The 20256-nt window shown below is 43.8% G+C and overlaps 1 protein-coding gene across 1 annotated transcript; it reads left to right on the top strand.

The window, feature by feature from the left end:
* The first annotated feature begins 1473 nt into the window (after positions 1-1473).
* On the top strand, positions 1474-2821 carry LOC107046632. The gene is made up of 2 exons (XM_015269290.1): positions 1474-1678; positions 1794-2821. Exons 1-2 carry the CDS (start codon positions 1474-1476, stop codon positions 2819-2821), a joined length of 1233 nt encoding a protein of 410 aa, XP_015124776.1.
* The last annotated feature ends 17435 nt before the right edge of the window (positions 2822-20256 follow it).

The following is a 20256-nucleotide window of genomic DNA, read 5'->3' as shown; positions in this document are numbered from 1 at the left end:
TAGAAAAAGAGGTTTTCAACCACTCCAACAGAGACCAACGGGGGTCAGGTGCCCCAGCAAATCCAAAAAATCAGCCTACAATGACCATGCTAGCCATGAGTTCATCTTCTGGAATTAACAGTCTGCAAATAACAGAATTACCACCTGTCTTCATTGGCTTCAGTGAAACGTGGCTACGCTACCCCCCTCCCTCCCCCTTTAGACTAGTCTCTTGGACTGACAACTACGAATCCTTTTGGGTGGAAGCATCAAGAGAAACAGGTATGGGTAGAGGTTGTGGCGGGCTTATCGTCCTGGTGAAGAAGCCCGTCAAATGCACTCTATTATCCTCATCGAAATGGTGGATATTCACTCGTCTGGAGCTACCTACAGGCCATATCATCATTGGTTTTATATATTTCCCGAACGAAGCCAATATATTCGCTGCTCTTGAGTCACTCCAACCAGTCATCACTTCATGTCAGGACTCCTACCGCGGAGTTCCAATGTTCTTAGCTGAGGATTTCAACTGTCGCATAGCCAACCTCGACATTTCCATCCCGGAGGAACTGATTGCTGGCTCTGTTTTTTCGTCCTCTAGGGATTCAATGGACAAAGGTGACCCCTCGCACAAAATCAGGAACCAGCTCCTGCTGGACTCCATGCAAGAGAACGAATTCATCCTGTTGAAGGGCAGGACTCCAGGGGATTTCGACGGAGGCTTCACTTTCTGTGGACCTTAAAGACTTAGTGAAGTGGATCTGGTATAGGGCAACTCAGCTGCCATCCAGAAGGCAAAGTCCCTCAAAATCGGTGAGTCCTCATTTCACTCTGATCATTTCCGTGTGTGTCTGGAACTCCATAATGTCATTCATTCCCCTAAGCTTCAACTCAACATCCACCGGACTTCTACGACGACAATATTGAAGTGGAAGGATGAACTGAAGGATATTCATATCCAATACGTGAAGAACTCCCCGAAGCCAGAATCTCCTGTCATGCAGCTAGACTCCTCGACCTTATATAAGACATCATGCTTGGCTGTATCTGACTCTGCCGCCCTTGCTGGGATGACAGCATTAAATAAACGATAGCAACCTCTAGGCCTCACTCCATGTCGCAGGAAATGGGAAGATGAGGAATACAAAATGGTGAAAAAAAGTTTACACAGAGCCCAGAAGTTTCTCAGGAAAAGTCGATACAGCCAGCAGGCGGTGACTGCCTATCATCACATTGCCAGTAAACATCGGAATTGCAGAAGATCCAAAATCCGGTCTTATGCGAAACTCATAAAGAACAGAGTGGCCGCATAAAAAACTCTATCGAGTTTTGGGCTACAGTCAAATCACTACGCCCGAACAACTTCACTCCGAATAGAATCGGCAAAGAGAAATGGGAATAGTTTTATGATGCAGTCTACCCACCCAGAGTTGAGGATGTCTCTTCACTATGTGATGCCCGGCACCCATACTGAGACCAAGCCATCAAGAAGTGATGCAAGAAGTGAAACTGGCCCTCAAACATGCAAAGAATGGAAAAACTCATGGTCCTGATGGAATTGCCAATGAATTCTTGAAGAACATGCCCATCGCTTGGGTGGAATTTCTGCGGGACCTTCTAAATAAAACATGGATGGAAAAGAATGTTCCTGAAGACTGGCCTACAGCAGCAGTTTCGATGCTTTACAAAAAGCAAAAAGGTGATCCGGATAACCCAGGGAACGGTCATCGAGGCATTGCTTTACTCAACAATATCTTGAAGCTACTCACTGGGATTCTTCAAACTCGTCTAGATACTTGGCTGGAATCGTGCAGGATCTTACGCGAAGAGCAGGCTAGATTTCGTAGATTTCAAACGTGCATTCGATAGTGTACCGCACCGTAGACTATGGAGAACGTTGTTCATTGCATATGTTGCTGACATGTCCTTCCAGGAACAAAATACCGTGCAAGGCCTAGACATTGGGGGAAAAAACCTGAGAACCCTTTTATATGCAGACGATACAATAATCTTTGCCCGTTCATACCAAGAAGCCCAGTTCTGCCTGAGAATTCTCGCGGATTACTTCGTTCAAAACAGTTTGACTGTACACACTGGCAAAACAGAGATCCTGGTCTGCAGAACCAGTGGAAGAATCAGGAAGTTTGAAAAGGAAGCCTTTTACTACAAGGGCCAACCAGTGAAAACTGTCAAAGAATACACCTATCTTGGCACTCCAGTAGACTACGCGATGCAGGGTGATGCACCGGTAAAGAGTGCCATCCAGAGGGCTAAATCAGCCATTAGAGCTGCCAGCTCTATCCTGAGGAGAGCAAGAGCAGACGACGTTGACTACAGAATCAGGATCTTTGATAGCCTGGTAGCCTCAACCCTACTATATGGAGTACAAGTCTGGGGACCTGGGAAGCTAGACGCGATAGAAAAAATCCAAACCGACTTCTATAGACAAATTTTTCTGTTACCTAATGACATCCCTGGCTACCTCATCAGACTCGAGCTGGATCTCCTCCCCCTAGCAGCCCGAGCCTTAGGACTTATCTGGGATTGGACAATCAAGATGCTGACGATGAGTCCCAACCGTTGGCCTCGAATATGGCTGGTGGAGGTAATCAAGTTGGCAAGGAGTCCAGCCTGTAGACCCGAGTACAACTGGGTGGCAAAACTTGATCAGATTTTCTCATCAGTTGGCCTTGAGTCTATGTTCGACAACACGGACCCTGTCTTCTGGCTAGCACGGAAACACGACTTCCTCGATGCTATCTCTGCTCGATGTAGAAGTGAGGACTTCGATCGCTACCTATGCTCCTCTTCAATCCAAACACAGCACATCCGATGTCTCTGAGACCCAGCTGTCCACTACGTACATTTCAGAAACAATATAAACATCACCAGATTGATGATTCAGCTCAGATTAGCGAACGTCTACGTATGCAGACTTTCTATGAATGGCCAAACGTTCTTCATGACCCCCACCAAATCCTGCACCGCATGTAGGAGTGGAGATCCTGAGACGATAGAGCATGTTCTGCTGAGATGCCCAACGTATAACTCCATCAGAGATAGACACCTCAGCAGCTTCCGGAAACCATTCCCTCCGTGCATTCATATGCTGAAGCTCCTCTCCACCTTCACCCCTGAACACCTCTGGAATCTCTTCCTTTATGTACAAGACGCCTTGAAGCTGAAAACCACCCTACCTACTGCTCCAGTCCCACCTCAAACCTGCCCTGTCTTACAGCCAGCCGACCCATCCTGATCCACCTATCCCAAAGGTTATAGCACGAAAATACAATAATGTATCCCACACATTTTTACAATTATTTGCTCTGCTTCTGCTTATTGTTTTAGACTGGGATTCCCTGTGCTGGCCACAGGACCCCACCTCATTCATGCCACGAGCTCACTATGTCCAGCTTATCAATACTGGGGAAATCTCCATGCATGTACTGCTAGTCTTGGAATTGGTCAAACTGTCACCTCATTGGGACCCATTAATCTTGTTCTCACGTTTTTACTTCTGTCAAGTTATATCATTCTTCTCATCATACTTTTATAATTATTATTACTACTATTCATTGTTACAATTACCAGTGTACCTATGTGCGCACCCCTTGCTATAAGGGAGAAACGTAAAAATTCTCTCAAGAAGCAATAAATAATCAATTAATCAATTCAATACGCAATGCGGCCGCGAAGTTAGAATTGAACCGAGAGACCCTACGTTTGATAATTAAACATTTCCACCAACTTCATCCTTATAAAATCACTTCCCACCAATTGCTTACGTGAGCTGCTATAGGGAAACGACTTGAATTCAGCAAAGTTTTGACGCAAATGTTTGAAAATGCGGAAATCGAAGCCAATCGAATTATTTTCACGGATGAAGCTCATTTCTACCTTAATGGCTACGTGAATAAACAAAATTATCGATTTTGGGGGAGTGAAAATCCATATTCATCAGCAGCAAAACCGCTCCAAAAACCCTATTAAAGTTACAGTTTGGGCAGCTCTGTCAATCAAACAAATATATATGGAAATCTTGAAAGGGACCATTACAGAGAAGAGAGTTGTCGAGAGACGTTGGAAACCAAATTTTTCCCATTCGCTATGAAAAAAAGATTGGTGAAAGATTTCCATTTTATGCAAGACGGTGCAACACCTCATCGAACTAATGATGTGTTTGCTGCATTGCACAAAGTATATGGTGATCGCGTCATCGGCCTAGGGTATCTTCGCTTCGCCCGAGCAGGGATGGAATGGCTACCATACTCCCCAGATTTGAACCCGTGTGATTTCTTCTTGTGGGGTTATCTCAAAGGCTTCTGTTACGTGGACACTCCTCAGACAAAAAAGGCTTTGATAAGCGCTATCCAGAAGGGTGTTTCGAATATTTCTCAAGCTAAAATTGAAGAAGTCGTCCATAGTTTTCAGAAACGTCTTGACTATTGCGCAAATTCTGATAGAGTGTGAATTTTTATTTAAAAAAAAATGAGATGCAACTCTAACTAATTGCAAATAAATTTGCAAAGTCTATTGTGTCTACAAACATGATGGTCCTTCCTTTCCTACATCAATCAACAAAACTATGATAGTTTAATTTTCACCTATTCCCATTTGTCACCCTGTATAAGACCCCCCTTATATAAACTCCCTATACACGAGCCCGTCTCTCATAAATAAAATCGTCCATATAAACCTCTCTTCTGAATTGATTAAGCCCCCTCCCCCTAAAAAATTCCCTTCAAATACCTCGGCCGTAATTTTTTAGTTCAATGAGAAAATTTTCAAAAATTAATTTTTCTTGAAAGCAATCCCCAAATTCGTTAGTTTTTATGATTCTACTAAGGATAAAGTTTAAGAACAGGAGTTTCTAAAATCTAGAAACTAGTTTCGAAAGCTAATCCATTTTTTTACTCTGTGTAGCCCTGGCGATCTGGCATCTACAGTATAGCGTAGATGTTCCGTAGATATGTGTAGATGTGCATTTTTGGATATAAAAAGCATGAAAATAATCAAAATAAAGTAGAATAATGATTGGGAAGTTAATTATCAGAAAATTAGTGTCAGTTATCACTCATTAATTGAGTTTTTTTGATGAATTTGAAGAAATTACTGCTAGTGCACTTAATGCCACTAGAACGTCGTGTGGGGGAGATTCCGCGAGATGGCGGCAGCGCCGAATTACCGAGTAGGTCGGTCAAGTCAGCAGCACAGCAGCAGTCGCAGGCCAGCCGCCTGCCGAATGACTCGACAGTGGGATAGCATCGGCCGGTTTTTTAATTAATTTTTTAATGATTAATCAAACAATTGATGTTTGATGTGTCATTCTCAAAGGACGCACGGGGAGACTGCCGAATGACTCGACAGTGGGATAGCATCGGCCGGTTTTTTAATTAATTTTTTAATGATTAATCAAACAATTGATGTTTGATGTGTCATTCTCAAAGGACGCACGGGGAGACTGCCGAATGACTCGACAGTGGGATAGCATCGGCCGGTTTTTTAATTAATTTTTTAATGATTAATCAAACAATTGATGTTTGATGTGTCATTCTCAAAGGACGCACGGGGAGACTGCCGAATGACTCGACAGTGGGATAGCATCGGCCGGTTTTTTAATTAATTTTTTAATGATTAATCAAACAATTGATGTTTGATGTGTCATTCTCAAAGGACGCACGGGGAGACTGCCGAATGACTCGACAGTGGGATAGCATCGGCCGGTTTTTTAATTAATTTTTTAATGATTAATCAAACAATTGATGTTTGATGTGTCATTCTCAAAGGACGCACGGGGAGACTGCCGAATGACTCGACAGTGGGATAGCATCGGCCGGTTTTTTAATTAATTTTTTAATGATTAATCAAACAATTGATGTTTGATGTGTCATTCTCAAAGGGCGCACGGGGAGGGTTGAATTTTTGGTTCTTTGATGTGGGTGCGAAGGAGAGGGGATTTTTTCCTGATCCTTGTCACTCGTAATTGCATTATGGGGTGTCCAAGGGGAGGGGAGGGAATTTTACCTAATTCTTCGGACCCTTCATCGAATTGCCACGCCTGCGAGGGGGTGGGGAATTTTTCCTGACACTTCTGACCCTCAATCACATTGTTAGGTGTCGAAGGGGAGTGGTGGAAATTTTTTCCTGACCCTTCTAAACTTTTTTTCTGACCCTTGACTAAATTGGGAATGATGAGGGGAAGGAGGTATTTTTCCTGATCCGTCTTACCCTTAATCGCATTCTGGGAAGTCCAAGGAGGGTGGGGCAATCTTCCTTACCAGTTCTGACCTTAAATCGAATTGGGAATGGTGCGAGGGGGGGAGTTTTTTTCCTTCACGAACGGTGCAGGGGGGGGGGGGGGATCAATTTTTTCTGGACTCTTTTGACCCCAAATCGATACGCTGAAAGGTCTCGGGAGCATTGGTTAAACCAAAAGGCATCTCCACAAATTCAAACGTGCCAAGATCCGGAACAGAAAACGCGGTTAACTTGTATATTTCAGGGTCTAACGGCACTTTATGGTACGCTTGCTTCAAATCCAAAGTCGTAATTTAACGCGCAGAACGCAATTCATCCAGGATTCCCACCAAGTTTGGTATTGGGTACGCGTCTTTTTTCGTCAACTTATTTAACCAGCGGAAATCACGACATAAACGCCATTTCCCATGGGCCTTTTTCACCATAATAATTGGGTTGTTCCTGTCACTCTGTGTCCGGTGAATATTTCCGGCCTCCAGGAGCACTTTCACTTGACGCGCCCCTCCGTTCCTCGGATTGGAAGACAACCGCGTCCCGCGGTTATTATGAACCGTGATCAGGGGACCTAGCCGACGTCATATTAGAGGAGGCAAGTTTTGAAATGCGCGGTTTACGAGGAAGTTGGGTCCTTGAAACCTTGAGAGACAGCGCCGAACCCGTTATTGCTGCCCTCTCTTCGCGTTTTCCCCTGACCTTCATTTAGCGGTGTGATTGGTATATACGAGCGCTTCCACACCCCTCATTCCACACACGTAACAGTAAATTTCGGTCTGCGGCTGTTTACAAGTCGCGCGTTTGTGATCGGACTTCTGACAATTGTGACAGAAGTCATTCATCTTAGCAGGCATCGAACCCGCCGACGCTGAACCAGACTTAGGAGTAGTGACTAGAGACGTCCGTCTACCAGCTGAAATTGTAACCCCCGGTTTTGCGGCCTTCGCTACTGCGGAATATGCTCGTGCTGGCGAAGCAGGGGTCTCAATCGTGGTAGTCTGAGATACAGTGGGGGTTTTCTGACTAGAAGGTCGCCGAGACTTAGCTTTCTGCTCAGACTTCTTCGCGTCTACAGTAATTTCAACGGACTTGTGAGGCCCGGTACTCCCACTGAACTCGTTTACTTGCTCTACGGTTGCTTTGACTCCTTTCTTCGCGTAGCGCGATGGAACATACGCGCAATGAAGGTAGATTGTCTCAGTCGGATCTGGAGGCGGTTTCAGCGATGTACGACTGTGTCTCCAATAAAAATCTAACACCAGACTCTCGAGGTCATCAAACGTACTGAACTCATTGCGATGAGTTATCGGGTGGTACTCGGGTCGCAAATGATTGTACGCGATGTCGAGACGAGCAGCTTCTGAGAAATTAGTATTATTAGAGAGTCGCCACATTAAGCGGGCTGCATCTAAATAATTCGCGCCACGCTCAAGAGACCCTTGCGTTCTGTTAACGATGTCGACAATCGCGCGGCAATCGCGGTGTGTCGATTGGACTCGAAAAACTTGTGAGAAAAGCGTCACGCAATTCCGCGAAAGTATTGAAACGCTCCCGACGATCTTCTCACCAATTATACGGGACCCCCTTGAGAATCGTAGGCAAAACTTGAAATAACTCATCGTCAGGAATACCACACGTCTCCTGATGCACTCGCAACTAAGGAATGAATTCATCGATACTTTCATGGGGTAACCCCGAAAAACTTAATTTCCATCCCAGAACGCGATCAAACATTTCGGCATTACACCGTCTGTCCTAACGACCAGGAGAGAGATAATCGAGTCGCGTCTCTGGGGTAACCTCATTTAGATAAAACTGTCCATTGTGCCAAAATCCTAAAATTGGAGTAGGTAAATTAGGATTAAACCCTGAGGGTACCGTAGTTGCCTGAGAAATTGTAGGATTTGCGGGCGTGGATAATCCTGGATTCTGATTTGCGAAATGAACACGAGGTTGAGCACGCCCCTTATTGCGTGAATGAGGGAGGCAATCTTGTCCAAAATTGTATCCTCAAAGTTAGCGTTTGAGGCACTGGTGGTCACCGTCGGATCATTCCCAGTGTGGTTGTACCAGGTACGGGGCATCGCCCCGAGCCCCTGATAATGCTGAGGCCCCTCAAAATTATCCCCCTGATTGGCCGCAGCCCCACCTGACATTTGGGTAGGTTGTGTTTGAGGCCTAGGAGTGCTTCTACCTGGGGTTTCATTTGGTACCGCGGGGAAAATTGGGGTTGGATATCCCTGGCTGCGATAATAAGCCCGTTGTTGGCCCTGTTGAGCCCGATGAACCGAAACTTGAGGTTCACTGCCTGCGCTTGTGTGTTGCGCGATTCCCGGTGTGCGTGAAGCGCGACTAACGGTATCGAATATGAACGACATATTGTTGAGGAAACTATCCGCCGTTGTGGACGTAACCGTAGTTGTCTTCGATGTCGACTGCACCGACGATCTCGCGATACGCTGGTGGAGAATTGCGGGGTCGACTTGTGACAAGTTGTGCACGGGCTGTTGAACCGTTTCATCCCGCATGGTCTTCGGTTGCATAAAATTTGGACTCTTAAAATCAAATGCGTCGAGGTTGACATCACTCAAACCCACAAAATAATCATCGACTAGGGACCATGGTACGTCCGCGTACTTCATACGAAATAATGCGCGGCACGCCCTGTCAACTAAAACATCATAAGATCCTATTGGACTGCCCCCTACACGTGGCAGAAAAATGCGGAGACGCGCGAGATCCATTGAACGGACATATCGCGTAATTTTAGTTCGGAGATCCATCATACTCAGTAATTTATACGACAGCAATTGGAATGGATTAGCGTATCCCCCGACTAACTCATCCTAATGGTAAGATACTCCCAAAACCCAATAAATTATAATAAAAGAAATTTGTAATAGTTTAATTTTCCCAAAGAATTAATCAATCCATAAAGAACATCACTTCGGACTTAATCAACCTTCCCAAAAGGAAAATCTTTCTATACCACTGCCAATAAAAAAAGAAAGCTGATTCTTTTCCCAACAAAAAAAAATCAAAGAAATCGACTAGAAAAAAAAAGAATTCGAAAGAGAATAATCTTGAGGAAAAACATTCAATAAACTAAACAAAAATCGATTATTCACCTAACTTCCCACAACAGAACTTCTAATAAAAAAAAACTCAGAAATCCGAATCACTCAGTCCCAAAAATCAATCGGTTGCTCCTAAAAAACTAATTTTCAAGAGTAACAATTTTCTGAACAGAACTAATAATTATAACAAAAAAAAATTTCTGATCTCTACTTAATTGCAAAGAGAATATTGAGACTCATTGTCACTCACTAGCCCTTATTCCAACACGAATAGTGCTAGAGGTCAATGACCTCGCGCGGCTACCAGATAGTTGCGAGAGTACAGTAGTACTCAACAGCCGATCGTGAGCGACCGATAAATCCCCACCGCTCGACGGTCCTACTGAACGCGTGATGCGAGAGCGACTCGACGAATATTGTGCGAGAGAGATGCGAGATATCCCGCATTCACCGGAGCTAAAGTTCTTCCGACACCTCGAGCGCGATGTAAACAAACCCGGATTGCGAGGCGAAATAAAACAGATCGATATATGCCGACGGACCGAGGTGTTATAATACAACAACAATGGAATTTTAATCTCGAATTCGAATATCCCACGAATAGTTCAACGATGAAATTCAATGCGTGAATGTTATTAACAATTTCTCCGAAATACTAACCATTCACCGTAAAAAAATTACTAAGAAAATGGAAAACTTTATAATTCATATCACCCGTTAATTGGCCCAAAGACCCCACGTTGGGCGCCAAAAAGTTGTGGGGTATTTTTCCAATTACGTATGCGGGCATAATCCGTGTGGTCCTTCACGAACTTTGGTCGCCCTGAATAGAACCTCTCCACCCGAATAAAGTACGAAGGTGATCAACGAGAGGAACCAAAAACAAATACTAGAAGGGTGCTAGTCCTTTTAACCTCCAAAGGACAAAGTCACGATGTCGAAGTGCGTTCCACGTTCCAGCTCAGAAAACTGCGGAGGCGTGTGGGAAGGGGCAAAAAAAATGATACACTCAACACTGTATAAAATAAATGTATTCTAACAAAAAAAATTAAAGAGGTAAATTCCCCGACTCGATATAAAAAAAAACATTAAACCTAAATAATAATCATAGAAAACGGTAGTGATAATTGCAAAATCATAAACTCCGACTAGCGGAGAGAGCTAACGGAACTCGATTTAATCTTCAATAAATCTTGGTAATTATTCACCAAAGAATTCAATGGCGTGGATAACGCACGGACGCGAGGATCACCCGAACGCGACGACGACGCGAGAGCCAGGCGGACAAAAAAAATACAGTTCCAAAAACAATCACAATGAAAAGAAATGAAACACTGATGTTCAGTTAATAAGACAATTAAATAGGCCCAAGGCCTCTGAGTGCCGCGTCTCACAGTACGACTACTTAGTACTCAAACGATCCCCAAATGGCAACCGGAGGCTATACGTTAGAAAGCCATACGAGCACTCACAAACAAAATTACGCTCACCGTTGATTCGCGATAAACTTCAGGAAAACCTCGTCTGGACCCTTGGATACGGCAGCGATCTGGGACGATGACCGAAAAAATCCAGGCACAACACCCCAAAGTCTAATTACTTGAATTTTCTAACGAGCTCGAAGAGCGAATCGACTTATTTGCCCAGAGCGACTTTACAAGCTGAAATCCCAGCGAAGCGTGATTCCTCGGGCAATATATCGCCCCGAGGAATCTCAATTTCTCTCCTAACCTCACCCTAATCTACTGATGTTGCGCGGACAATTCATGTTCTAATCGTGCATTTGCACTGACCATAATTCCTAATTTAATGGTCCCACAGACCATTAAATTAGGAATTTGCCGTAGTGCCGACTTCGTAGCTCTCCCTGATACTCTGCTCCACTCCCCTCGTCTAAAAGCTCAAGCGTAACCCGCGGTGAGCGTAACAGTGTTAGAATTGAGGCTATAAAATAAACAAAAATAAAATCAATACGAGAACTAATTGTGAAAATGTGGCCTGGGGTGATGTGACTCCTCGCTGAGGTAATTTCCTAATTCCCCCTCCCCTCCCAACCCTTTTAATCCGCGGTCAGTTCAGGCGAGGAACAGTACATGATTTTTATCATGTTACAATATATATATATATATATATATATATATATATATATATATATATCTATAAGAAATTATTCCAAGATAAAATGAAATTTTTCCAAGTCATGCATGGCAGAATAGATTGTCCTCAACAAACGTTATACTCTTTTCTTTTAGAGGATCAATAAATTGTTAACTTCCCGATAAGGAAGGAAGTTATTGTAATGACCCCGAAAATGAAATGTTGAATTTCGAAGATTTGTCCACGTTTCGTGACCTCTAGAGTCATCCTGAAACGTTTCTGAAGAAATGTATATGTGTGTGTATGTATTAGGATGGCTCAAACGTTGAAAAAATCGAATCTCGATTCTTTTTATTCTGAATGTGGTAACGGAAATAATTGTGAACCCATAGGAATTTTTTCAAATTTTTAAAATTATTTTTGTACTGGCGCATAGCAGTTCAATTTGCTATGCACTTTTACACGTTCTCACAGAGAGAATGTGATAATAATTTTTTCAATTTTCAATTACTCAATTTATCGCTATCACCCTTTGTAGACTTTCTGAAAGGGAGGCAAGAAATACATTAAAAAAAAATTCTCTGCAAAATAGATATTTGTTATTGAAATAAAACTCCGGATTTATGCGACATTTAGAGATCTTCAGCGGAGCGTCCACTATTCGCCTAGATTTGATGGAATAATCAATAAACTATTCGACAATCGTTTGGGAAGGAAAAAAAAATTACAATAAATCCAATGCTGAGTAAACTGCGAAAGAAACTTGATAAATTTTCGTCCAAGGACAGGTGTCCAGCTTATCCGGTGCTTCCACAACAGTCGTATAAACTGACATTGAACCCAGGCAAAAAAAAATGTACCTGAGGTACTGACCCTTTTAAGGAAGGGAGCTTTTAACCCGCGCGTCTGCTGACCGTACATGTTTTTATTTCTTACATAAAAATGTTACAGTTACAAATTTATTTATTTCAAAATTTACATGGTTGAATCGATCAATTTACGGCAATTTCAACAAAATTTGAATGGAAGAAATAGCTTACTTCTAAATAGTACCATGCCATTAATATAATTTTCATATATCGTTGATATTTAATACTATTAATATTAGTTTCCAATTTTTTTTTTCTTCCGAATGGATTCAAGCATTGTAATCGTGCTGTTTTCACATTTTCTAATTTTGATTGGAAATTATGTAGAATGGTCTGAAACGTAAAAATACGACGTTTGGCGACCATGTCTGTCGGTGTCGATGTCCATCGCCACCTTTCCGGTGGTCAATTTTTGGAAAATTGAGTAATTAATTGGCTAAACTTATTCCAAAAAATCTGAAATTTCATCAGATTATAGAGCTTAACAAAGACTAACTCTGTGCAGAAGTTCAGCCCGATTAATCAAATAGTTGTTGAGAAAAAGCTATTCGTTTTTAAATCGTTTTTCGCTAATATCTTCGAAGCTAGTCAACCGATTTCAATTTTTTTTTCAACATATTCGTTTTGATGCCTTCTATCCGAATCAATCAAACCATATACCCGTTCATACAATGTTTTCGAGATATTTCCGTTTTTCTGTTTTTTCATAAAAATCCCTGTAATCACTCTAGCTGGTGCAAAAATTGAGATATCAACTTGAAATTTGTACAGAATCTTCCTCTTATGATAACAATCCTTCCTATAATAATCCGAAAATAAGCTCAATCGCATAGGTAGCTTCCCAGATATTCGCCTTTCTCTGAAAACCTTTTATGGGCAATAGCTTAAAAACTACACAGCTGATTGCAATTTTTTTTCTCAAAATATTTGTTTCGATGCCTTCTATCCGAATCATTCAAAACATATAAACCCGTTCATACAAAGTTTTCGAGATATTTCCGTTCGTCTGTTTTTTCATCAGGAGGCAGTTATGTCCACTGACATTGTTGATGCCTAATGTGAGCGGGTTTGGTGTTTCCATTTTTTTTCTTTCTTTAATAGAATTACTATAGATCCATTCGGAAGCTTAATACCAATGGAATTGGTAGAAATGAAAGAAAGAAAAAGAGTTATAACACATAAAGTAACGGTCAGATGGCTTCGGCCAAAAAGGCTCGAACCCCTGCTTGTTTTAAATAGCATTCTATTGGAATGCAACGAGAGCCATCAAATTCAAACGTGTTCGTTCATTATCCGAAAAGAATACTTTCAATTTAACTTGAATTCTCCTCTATATAGTAAAAAATTCATAAAATTACACATAACAAAAATGCAATAGAAATTCTAAAGCATTTGTAATAGATAGATGATATTTCCCCACAAATAAAATCAAATTATTCGAACTCTTGTTACCTATAAATGAATCGTCATGGGAATTAAATACGTTAAACGCTGTTCAGGGGCTCGTTTGATGAGCTTTTCAATGACTATTGAATATGTATAGGCAATTGAGGAGAGAATCTCGGAAAAAAATTTCAATAGCGAAGTGGTCAATCGGCCCAAGTCGACTTAGATTCCTGTTGAGTTTTCACGCAATAATCTCGGAATCTATTGGATATATTGAAATTTTTATAATAACCTTGTTTGGAGAATGTTCTGGATTGTTAGGGTGGATTGGGAAAAGTGTAGTGGAAATGCCGAAAATAACGTTGAGTCACTGATTATATAAAATGCTAATTTATTTGGTGGATTCGAACCACCTTAGCGTCATTGAATTACACAAAACTGTCACTAATTACTGTCAAAATACATAGCTGATCTAACTGAATAACCGAATTTAACACTGGTGACTTTACTGAATATATAAAACAAAACGGTGAATATTCTGAGAAATAAACTGAGTAGATGCACTGATAAATAACTGCTTCGAACGAGTGATGTACTGACGCCGTTCGAAGGTAAGGCTAGTAGCTACTAAGAGCTCCTAAGGTGCGATACTGCTCTGTACAATGATCTGAGACTAACTGACTACTGATATTCGGTGATTGACTTGGCCCGACCGTTGACCCGAGGTTTTCCGGAGATTTTCGTAATTGGCCGATCTGGTCGACCGTTGATATACTGAATTTAGGCTGCGTTTCAAACACCCCGGGGGCATTCAACATCAGGGTTGTTGAATTACTGGCTCTGGTTCTGCTGATGAGTGCTAAGGGGAGAAAAACAGGGTGAGAGACGTATCACTTGCCAAGGTTTTAAGACATATGGAAGATGACACTTAACTGACAGTCCTGCTGTTCCTGGATGTCCCCTTGCTGTTGATCGTTTTCATCATCTGGTTGATAGTTTTCTGGAGGTGTTTCTGGTGTAGGTGGGTCTGTAGACTGAGCTTGGTGGTTGGTCTGTCAAACACCGAGTGGGTTGCTGTGATGTTCTGAATGTTTGGCGACCCATCTTGATGTCTGCCAACTTCTGCTTTGCTCGTTCCGACTGTAGCTACTTTGGTGAGCCCATCTGCTCCTGGTTTAGTCACGATGACTCTGGCGATTGGCCACTGGGCTGGTGGAAGGTTATCGTCGACCATCAGCACCATGTCGCCATCCTTGATCTTCTGCTGACATGTCTTCCACTTGTAGATCGACTGATATGGTTGGAGACACTCTTTGGACCACCTGGACCAGAACCGTTGAACTATCTGAGTCGTTGGGTTCCATCTCCTCATCTTGAGGGGATTTTCGTCCATGTAGGAGGACTCTGGTATTACTTGAAGATTCGCTGGTCAAGAGATGTCCTGAGGTGAGAATCTGGAAATCTTCTGGGTAGTCTGACATCGGACAGATTGGCCTGGAGTTTAGACAGGCTTCAATCTGAATGCAGATGGTGTTGAGTTCCTCAAATGTTAATGTTGTCGTTCCCAAGACTCTCTTGAGGTGATACTTCATTGAATTCGCGGCTGCTTCCCATTGGTGGTGAGAGCAGCCTGAATATTTTGGTGATGGAGCCTTTTTTTTTGTTGATCTGCTGCGCTGACGAAGGTGGTGGCGTTGTCATTGTACATGACAGCTGGAATACCCCGTCTTCCGGTGAATCTCTTGTAGACTGCGAGGAAGGCTTCTGTTGTTTCTCTGCTGACGAGCTGTAGGTGACCGGCTGAGATGGTGAAGCACACAAACACTGCGATGTACACTGATCCCGAGCTTGAGCATTTGTGAATGCTCTTGTTGGTGAGACTCTGGTTGCGGGCAGTTGGTTCATCTGCTACTGACCTTGACTAGCTCGGTGTCTGGCGTAGATAGTACAGCGTAGAATGTACGCTCTAACTGTGCCTCTGCCACCGAGTATCCTGTAACGTTGCCGAGTGTAGACCAAGGTGAGCTCAGTCCCTCCATGGAGGGTCTTCTGGTGAGCTTCTGCGATGACGAGTGTGGTAAATCTGGACTGACGTGGCAAGATTATTGGGTGGATCTCTTCTGGGTGATGTTCTGAAGTTCTGGGTTGGTGACTCCTGGGTAGCTGTTGATTTCTGTCGAGTACCCGGAGAGCTGAAGCGAAGNTGTTCTGAAGTTCTGAGCTGGTGACTCCTGGATAGCTGTTGATTTCTGTCGAGTACTCGGAGAGCTAAATCGAAGTACTGATGTGTTATTTTACCCAAAATAATCTCGCATCGTCAAATTCTCTGGTCGTTAGGATAGATCCCGGGGGCATTGGTTGCCTCCTGAATCTGTCGATGGCTCTGTTGATGGTCGCTGTGACTGCTAACAGCTTCGCCATCGTGCTGGTTCTGTTGAGGAGATCGGCTATCTCGTTGATTCTCTGTACAACTGGGTGGGCTTTCACTGGATTCGTTTCTTTGGCCACTTCTGGGATGTCCATGGGTGGAGCATCGATGGTTGATTGTGGCCAGTCTTCAGGGTCCTGATTCATCCCNCTTGTGGCCAGTCTTCAGGGTCCTGATTTATCCCATCAGGTCCCGTCCATCAGAGATGATATTCTGCCAACTGATCTTGAGTTATGCCCCTGGAGGCGCAGTCGGCTGGAATCTTCTTCTCACTGACGTGTCTCCAAGTAACATTCGGGAGAGTTTACTGGATTTTGATCACTCTGTTGTGGACGAAGTCTCTTCATCTCGAGAGTGGACTCCTGATCCACGCGAGTGTCCCTGCTGAGCCTGACCAAAGGTGAGTTTCTGTCTGGTCTAACTGGAGCATTTTCTGCGTTGAGGTTACTAGTTGAGTTAACGGGAGAACTGCGATGAGTTCCAGACGTGGAATAGTCATGCGCTTGATCTGACTGACTGTTGACTATGGCTGTTGAGGCTGGCTCGTTGATGTTCTGANTGAAATAGTCATGCGCTTGATCTGACTGACTATTGACTATGGCTGTTGAGGCTGGCTCGTTGATGTTTCTGAGTGCGAATGTATGCTCACCGCAGTCATAGCTACTGTTGAGGCGTCTGCAAATCCTTGTAGCTGAATGTTGAGTGTCTGAGGTGAGAGCTTGAGCCATCTGAGAACTGCAACTTTATCCAACTCGGTGAGTTCCTGACGAAATGACTCCCACCGGTAACTGTACTCTTTCTGGAGAGGGTCATCCCAATTACATTTGAGTTTCTGGAGATCCTGAAGGAGAATTATCCTCTGGACGACGACTGGAGCGATAAAACCCAAAGGATCGACGATCTGAGTCATCTCTGAAGAGACAATTCACTTGGTGATCGTCTCAGTGTTGACGTCTCTGGATTTGTACTGGAATGTGTCGAACGACTGATGCCAACACCGACCCAGTACCTTGGTGACGGACTCTTCAACCTGGTTGACTTCTCCCTCTGTTGATATGCCGAGCTCATGCAAGAGCTGAGGGCAATTACTGCTCTACTTCTGGAGAGGGAAGCCTCCTGCCTGGCGATGTCCTTGTAGCTGCTATGCTATCTCTTTGAGTTCTACTGGTGAGTCCGCTCCGCCGTAGATGTCGTCTACGTCACGACCTCTGGTGATTGTCTCGACGGCTGCTGGAAATCGATGACTTTCATCCTCTGCTAGTTGCTGGAGAACTCTCAGAGATAGCCATGGAAAGCAATTGAGACCGTAGTCGAGGTGGTGAGCTGGTAGGTGAATTGNTGCCGAGCTCATGCAAGAGCTGAGGGCAGTTACTGATCTACTTCTGGAGAGGGAAGCCTCCTGCCTGGCGATGTCCTTGTAGCTGCTATGCTATCTCCTTGAGTTCTACTGGTGAGTCCGCTCCGCCGTAGATGTCGTCTACGTCACGACCTCTGGTGATTGTCTCGACGGCTGCTGGAAATCGATGACTTTCATCCTCTGCTAGTTGCTGGAGAACTCTCAGAGATAGCCATGGAAAGCAATTGAGACCGTAGTCGAGGTGGTGAGCTGGTAGGTGAATTGCTGCCTGTCGTCAACCCACAAAATTCTTTGAAGGTCTCAATCGTCCGGGTGATCTCGTATTTGCCTGAACATCCTATCTATGTCAGTGTCAAACATGAGCCTGTGCTTTCTCATCCATGAGGATACTGTATATCGTTCAGTGACTTTCCTGATGAACTGCGGCTGGAGCCGTTGAAGACGACTCTCAGCTTTGTAGTGATGGCCTCTTCTCTTAGAACCCCGTGGTGTGGCAAATAATACGCTGGGGAAGGTTCTGGAGAATCGGGTGCTCTCTGCATATGTCCCAAGGCCTCGTACTCGTTGATGAACTTCTAGTAGAGCTGGGCATATGCCTGATTGTTGTTGAGTTTGCTGACTGTTGATCTGAGCTGTCGTGAAACCTTGAATTTCGACTCCCCGAGAGCTGCTGAAGATGTTTTCAATGGGGGCCTCACGATGTAACGTCCCGTTGAATCTCTGCTCTCTGGATCTGAAGTGATTCTTGCACTTCAGCTCATCTGGTGATAACTCTGAGTATTCTGAATGCTGATCTGTTGTTGATGGCTGGAGTCCTTCAATACGGCTCTCAGCTTCTGATTGATTTCCTTTCCAGGCCCTTGATGCGGTAGATGAGATGTTGAAGAGGCTTCTGGAAGTTCTGATGTCTCTGTGATGTGGATCGTAACCTTGTTCCACTCTTGTTGATCCTCTGTGTGATAGCTCTGGTGATGATTTTTCTGTCAATGCCGGGGCATTGAATGTTATCAATGCCGGGGCATTGGGCTGTGTTGACTTGAAGGTTGAAGATTGTTCCTTTAGTTGACTTCTGTTGTTGATGGCTGTTCTCTGACTTGTGATGAAGCTCTGTGATGTTGCTCATTGAAGAGTCCTGTACTGCAGTTGAGGCAAACTTCGTTGAGTAACCTGGATTGATTGACCTTGATAGCGTCTAATCAAAATTGTGTGTCGACACGTTTTCTTCTGGTTGACGTGAACTTGACGCTGAACCGCCTGTGTTTTCAAGTCCCTGCTATAACTGATTGGACCAGTCTGCTGTTCATTTAGGTCGGCTAGGTGAAACTATTCTGGAACGCCGATCCCATTTCTGCTGAACTCCATTGATGATCTTCGGAGTTATAGTTGATGTGATAACTGCTGTTCTGATGGTCGCGTCTCTCATTGGTGAGTCTTTGACCTCCTGCTGATGATATTCTTCTTTCTGGTAAGCCCGTTGTCGACAAGAAGGAGGCATAAATCCTCNAGTTGTCGACAATAAGGAGGTATAAATCGCCTCGATCGACGCCAAGCCTATTGGTGATGATTGCTAGGGGGAGAAGCACAGGGTGAGAGACGTATCACTTGCCAAATTAATAATAAATGGAAAATGATACTTAGCTCTCATTCCCTGGAATCTCTGACTTCCCCGCGATGTCTGCTGTTGATGTTCTCTCTCATTGATCAGTTGATTGGTGAGGTTCTCATTCTTCCTGAAGATCAATGAGGTTGCTGTTGAATTACAAATCTTGGTAGTAATTCACTGGATCATCTTGTTGAATGTCTGCACGTTGTTGATACTCTGGAATCTCTTCTGGTTGATGTACTCGTAACTCGGAGATGAATGACACCTCTGTTCCTGATTGATGAGGTCTCTGGCCTTGCTGGAGAATCCTCTTGGTGATTTGATTATTTCTCGGGCTGTCGCCAACAGCACCGATTGTTGATCTTCTGGAGTTGAGTTGACTTCGAGTTCTCATTGGTCAGTTGATTGTTGAAGTTAACTGCTGCTGTTGATGTACTGGGTTTAACTGTTGAGAATGACCAATGAGAAAGTGAATGTGTTGATTATATTCAGGAATCATTCACGGTGAAAAGTCACTGAATTCCTGCCACTCTGAAGGGTCCCCGTCGAGGGTCTTCAGAGCGAGTTTCCTCAGCTGATTATGCTGTAGGGCATCTGGCGATGTACTGATCGGTTTAATTTTCTCAGCTAAATGACCCCTCATCCTGTTGATCAGCCACACACACTGCTTTCTGGTGGTGCCTGCCTGCTCGTGCACTCCGTTTGCTAGTTACGGGTGATCGTGAGGAATGGACTCTATCAGGCTTTCCTAAATGGTGAGTAATTCTGTCCATTCCGAATCCAGGATCCTGTCATGACCGTCCAATTCCTTGGAGGTGACATCCTCGTCGGTCATGTTGACCCTGGTGAGCTCGTGGTAGACCTCGATGATGCTGTTTACTCTGAGCTGAATCTGTCTCGACTGACTGAGTTGATGTACTGTGAGACCCTCCTCTGTAATCTGAATTGCTTCGGAATATCTTTTGTTGACATCCGCAATTAATTTATCCCCCTGAATGAGGGCATCTCCATATGGTGTGTCGATGACAACCGTTGGAATTTCTGCTGGTGAGGTTTCTGAAGTCGCGGAGGGCTCTACTGAATCATTATTCATCTGTAATCTTATTCTCAATTACTGTTTCGGGGTGTGACATGGTGATGTACTGTGTTGTTTACAACCTGTCAGATTCCATGGTGAGTGAATGCGAGAGTGTCTACTTTACCGACCG

This window comes from Diachasma alloeum, unplaced genomic scaffold (assembly GCF_001412515.2).
Source record: "Diachasma alloeum isolate Michigan unplaced genomic scaffold, Dall2.0 Dall_scaffold_01628, whole genome shotgun sequence".
Taxonomy (NCBI): Eukaryota; Metazoa; Arthropoda; class Insecta; order Hymenoptera; family Braconidae; genus Diachasma; species Diachasma alloeum.
Note: the sequence above shows the minus strand (reverse complement) of the source record. Positions and strands in the feature narration are given on the sequence as shown.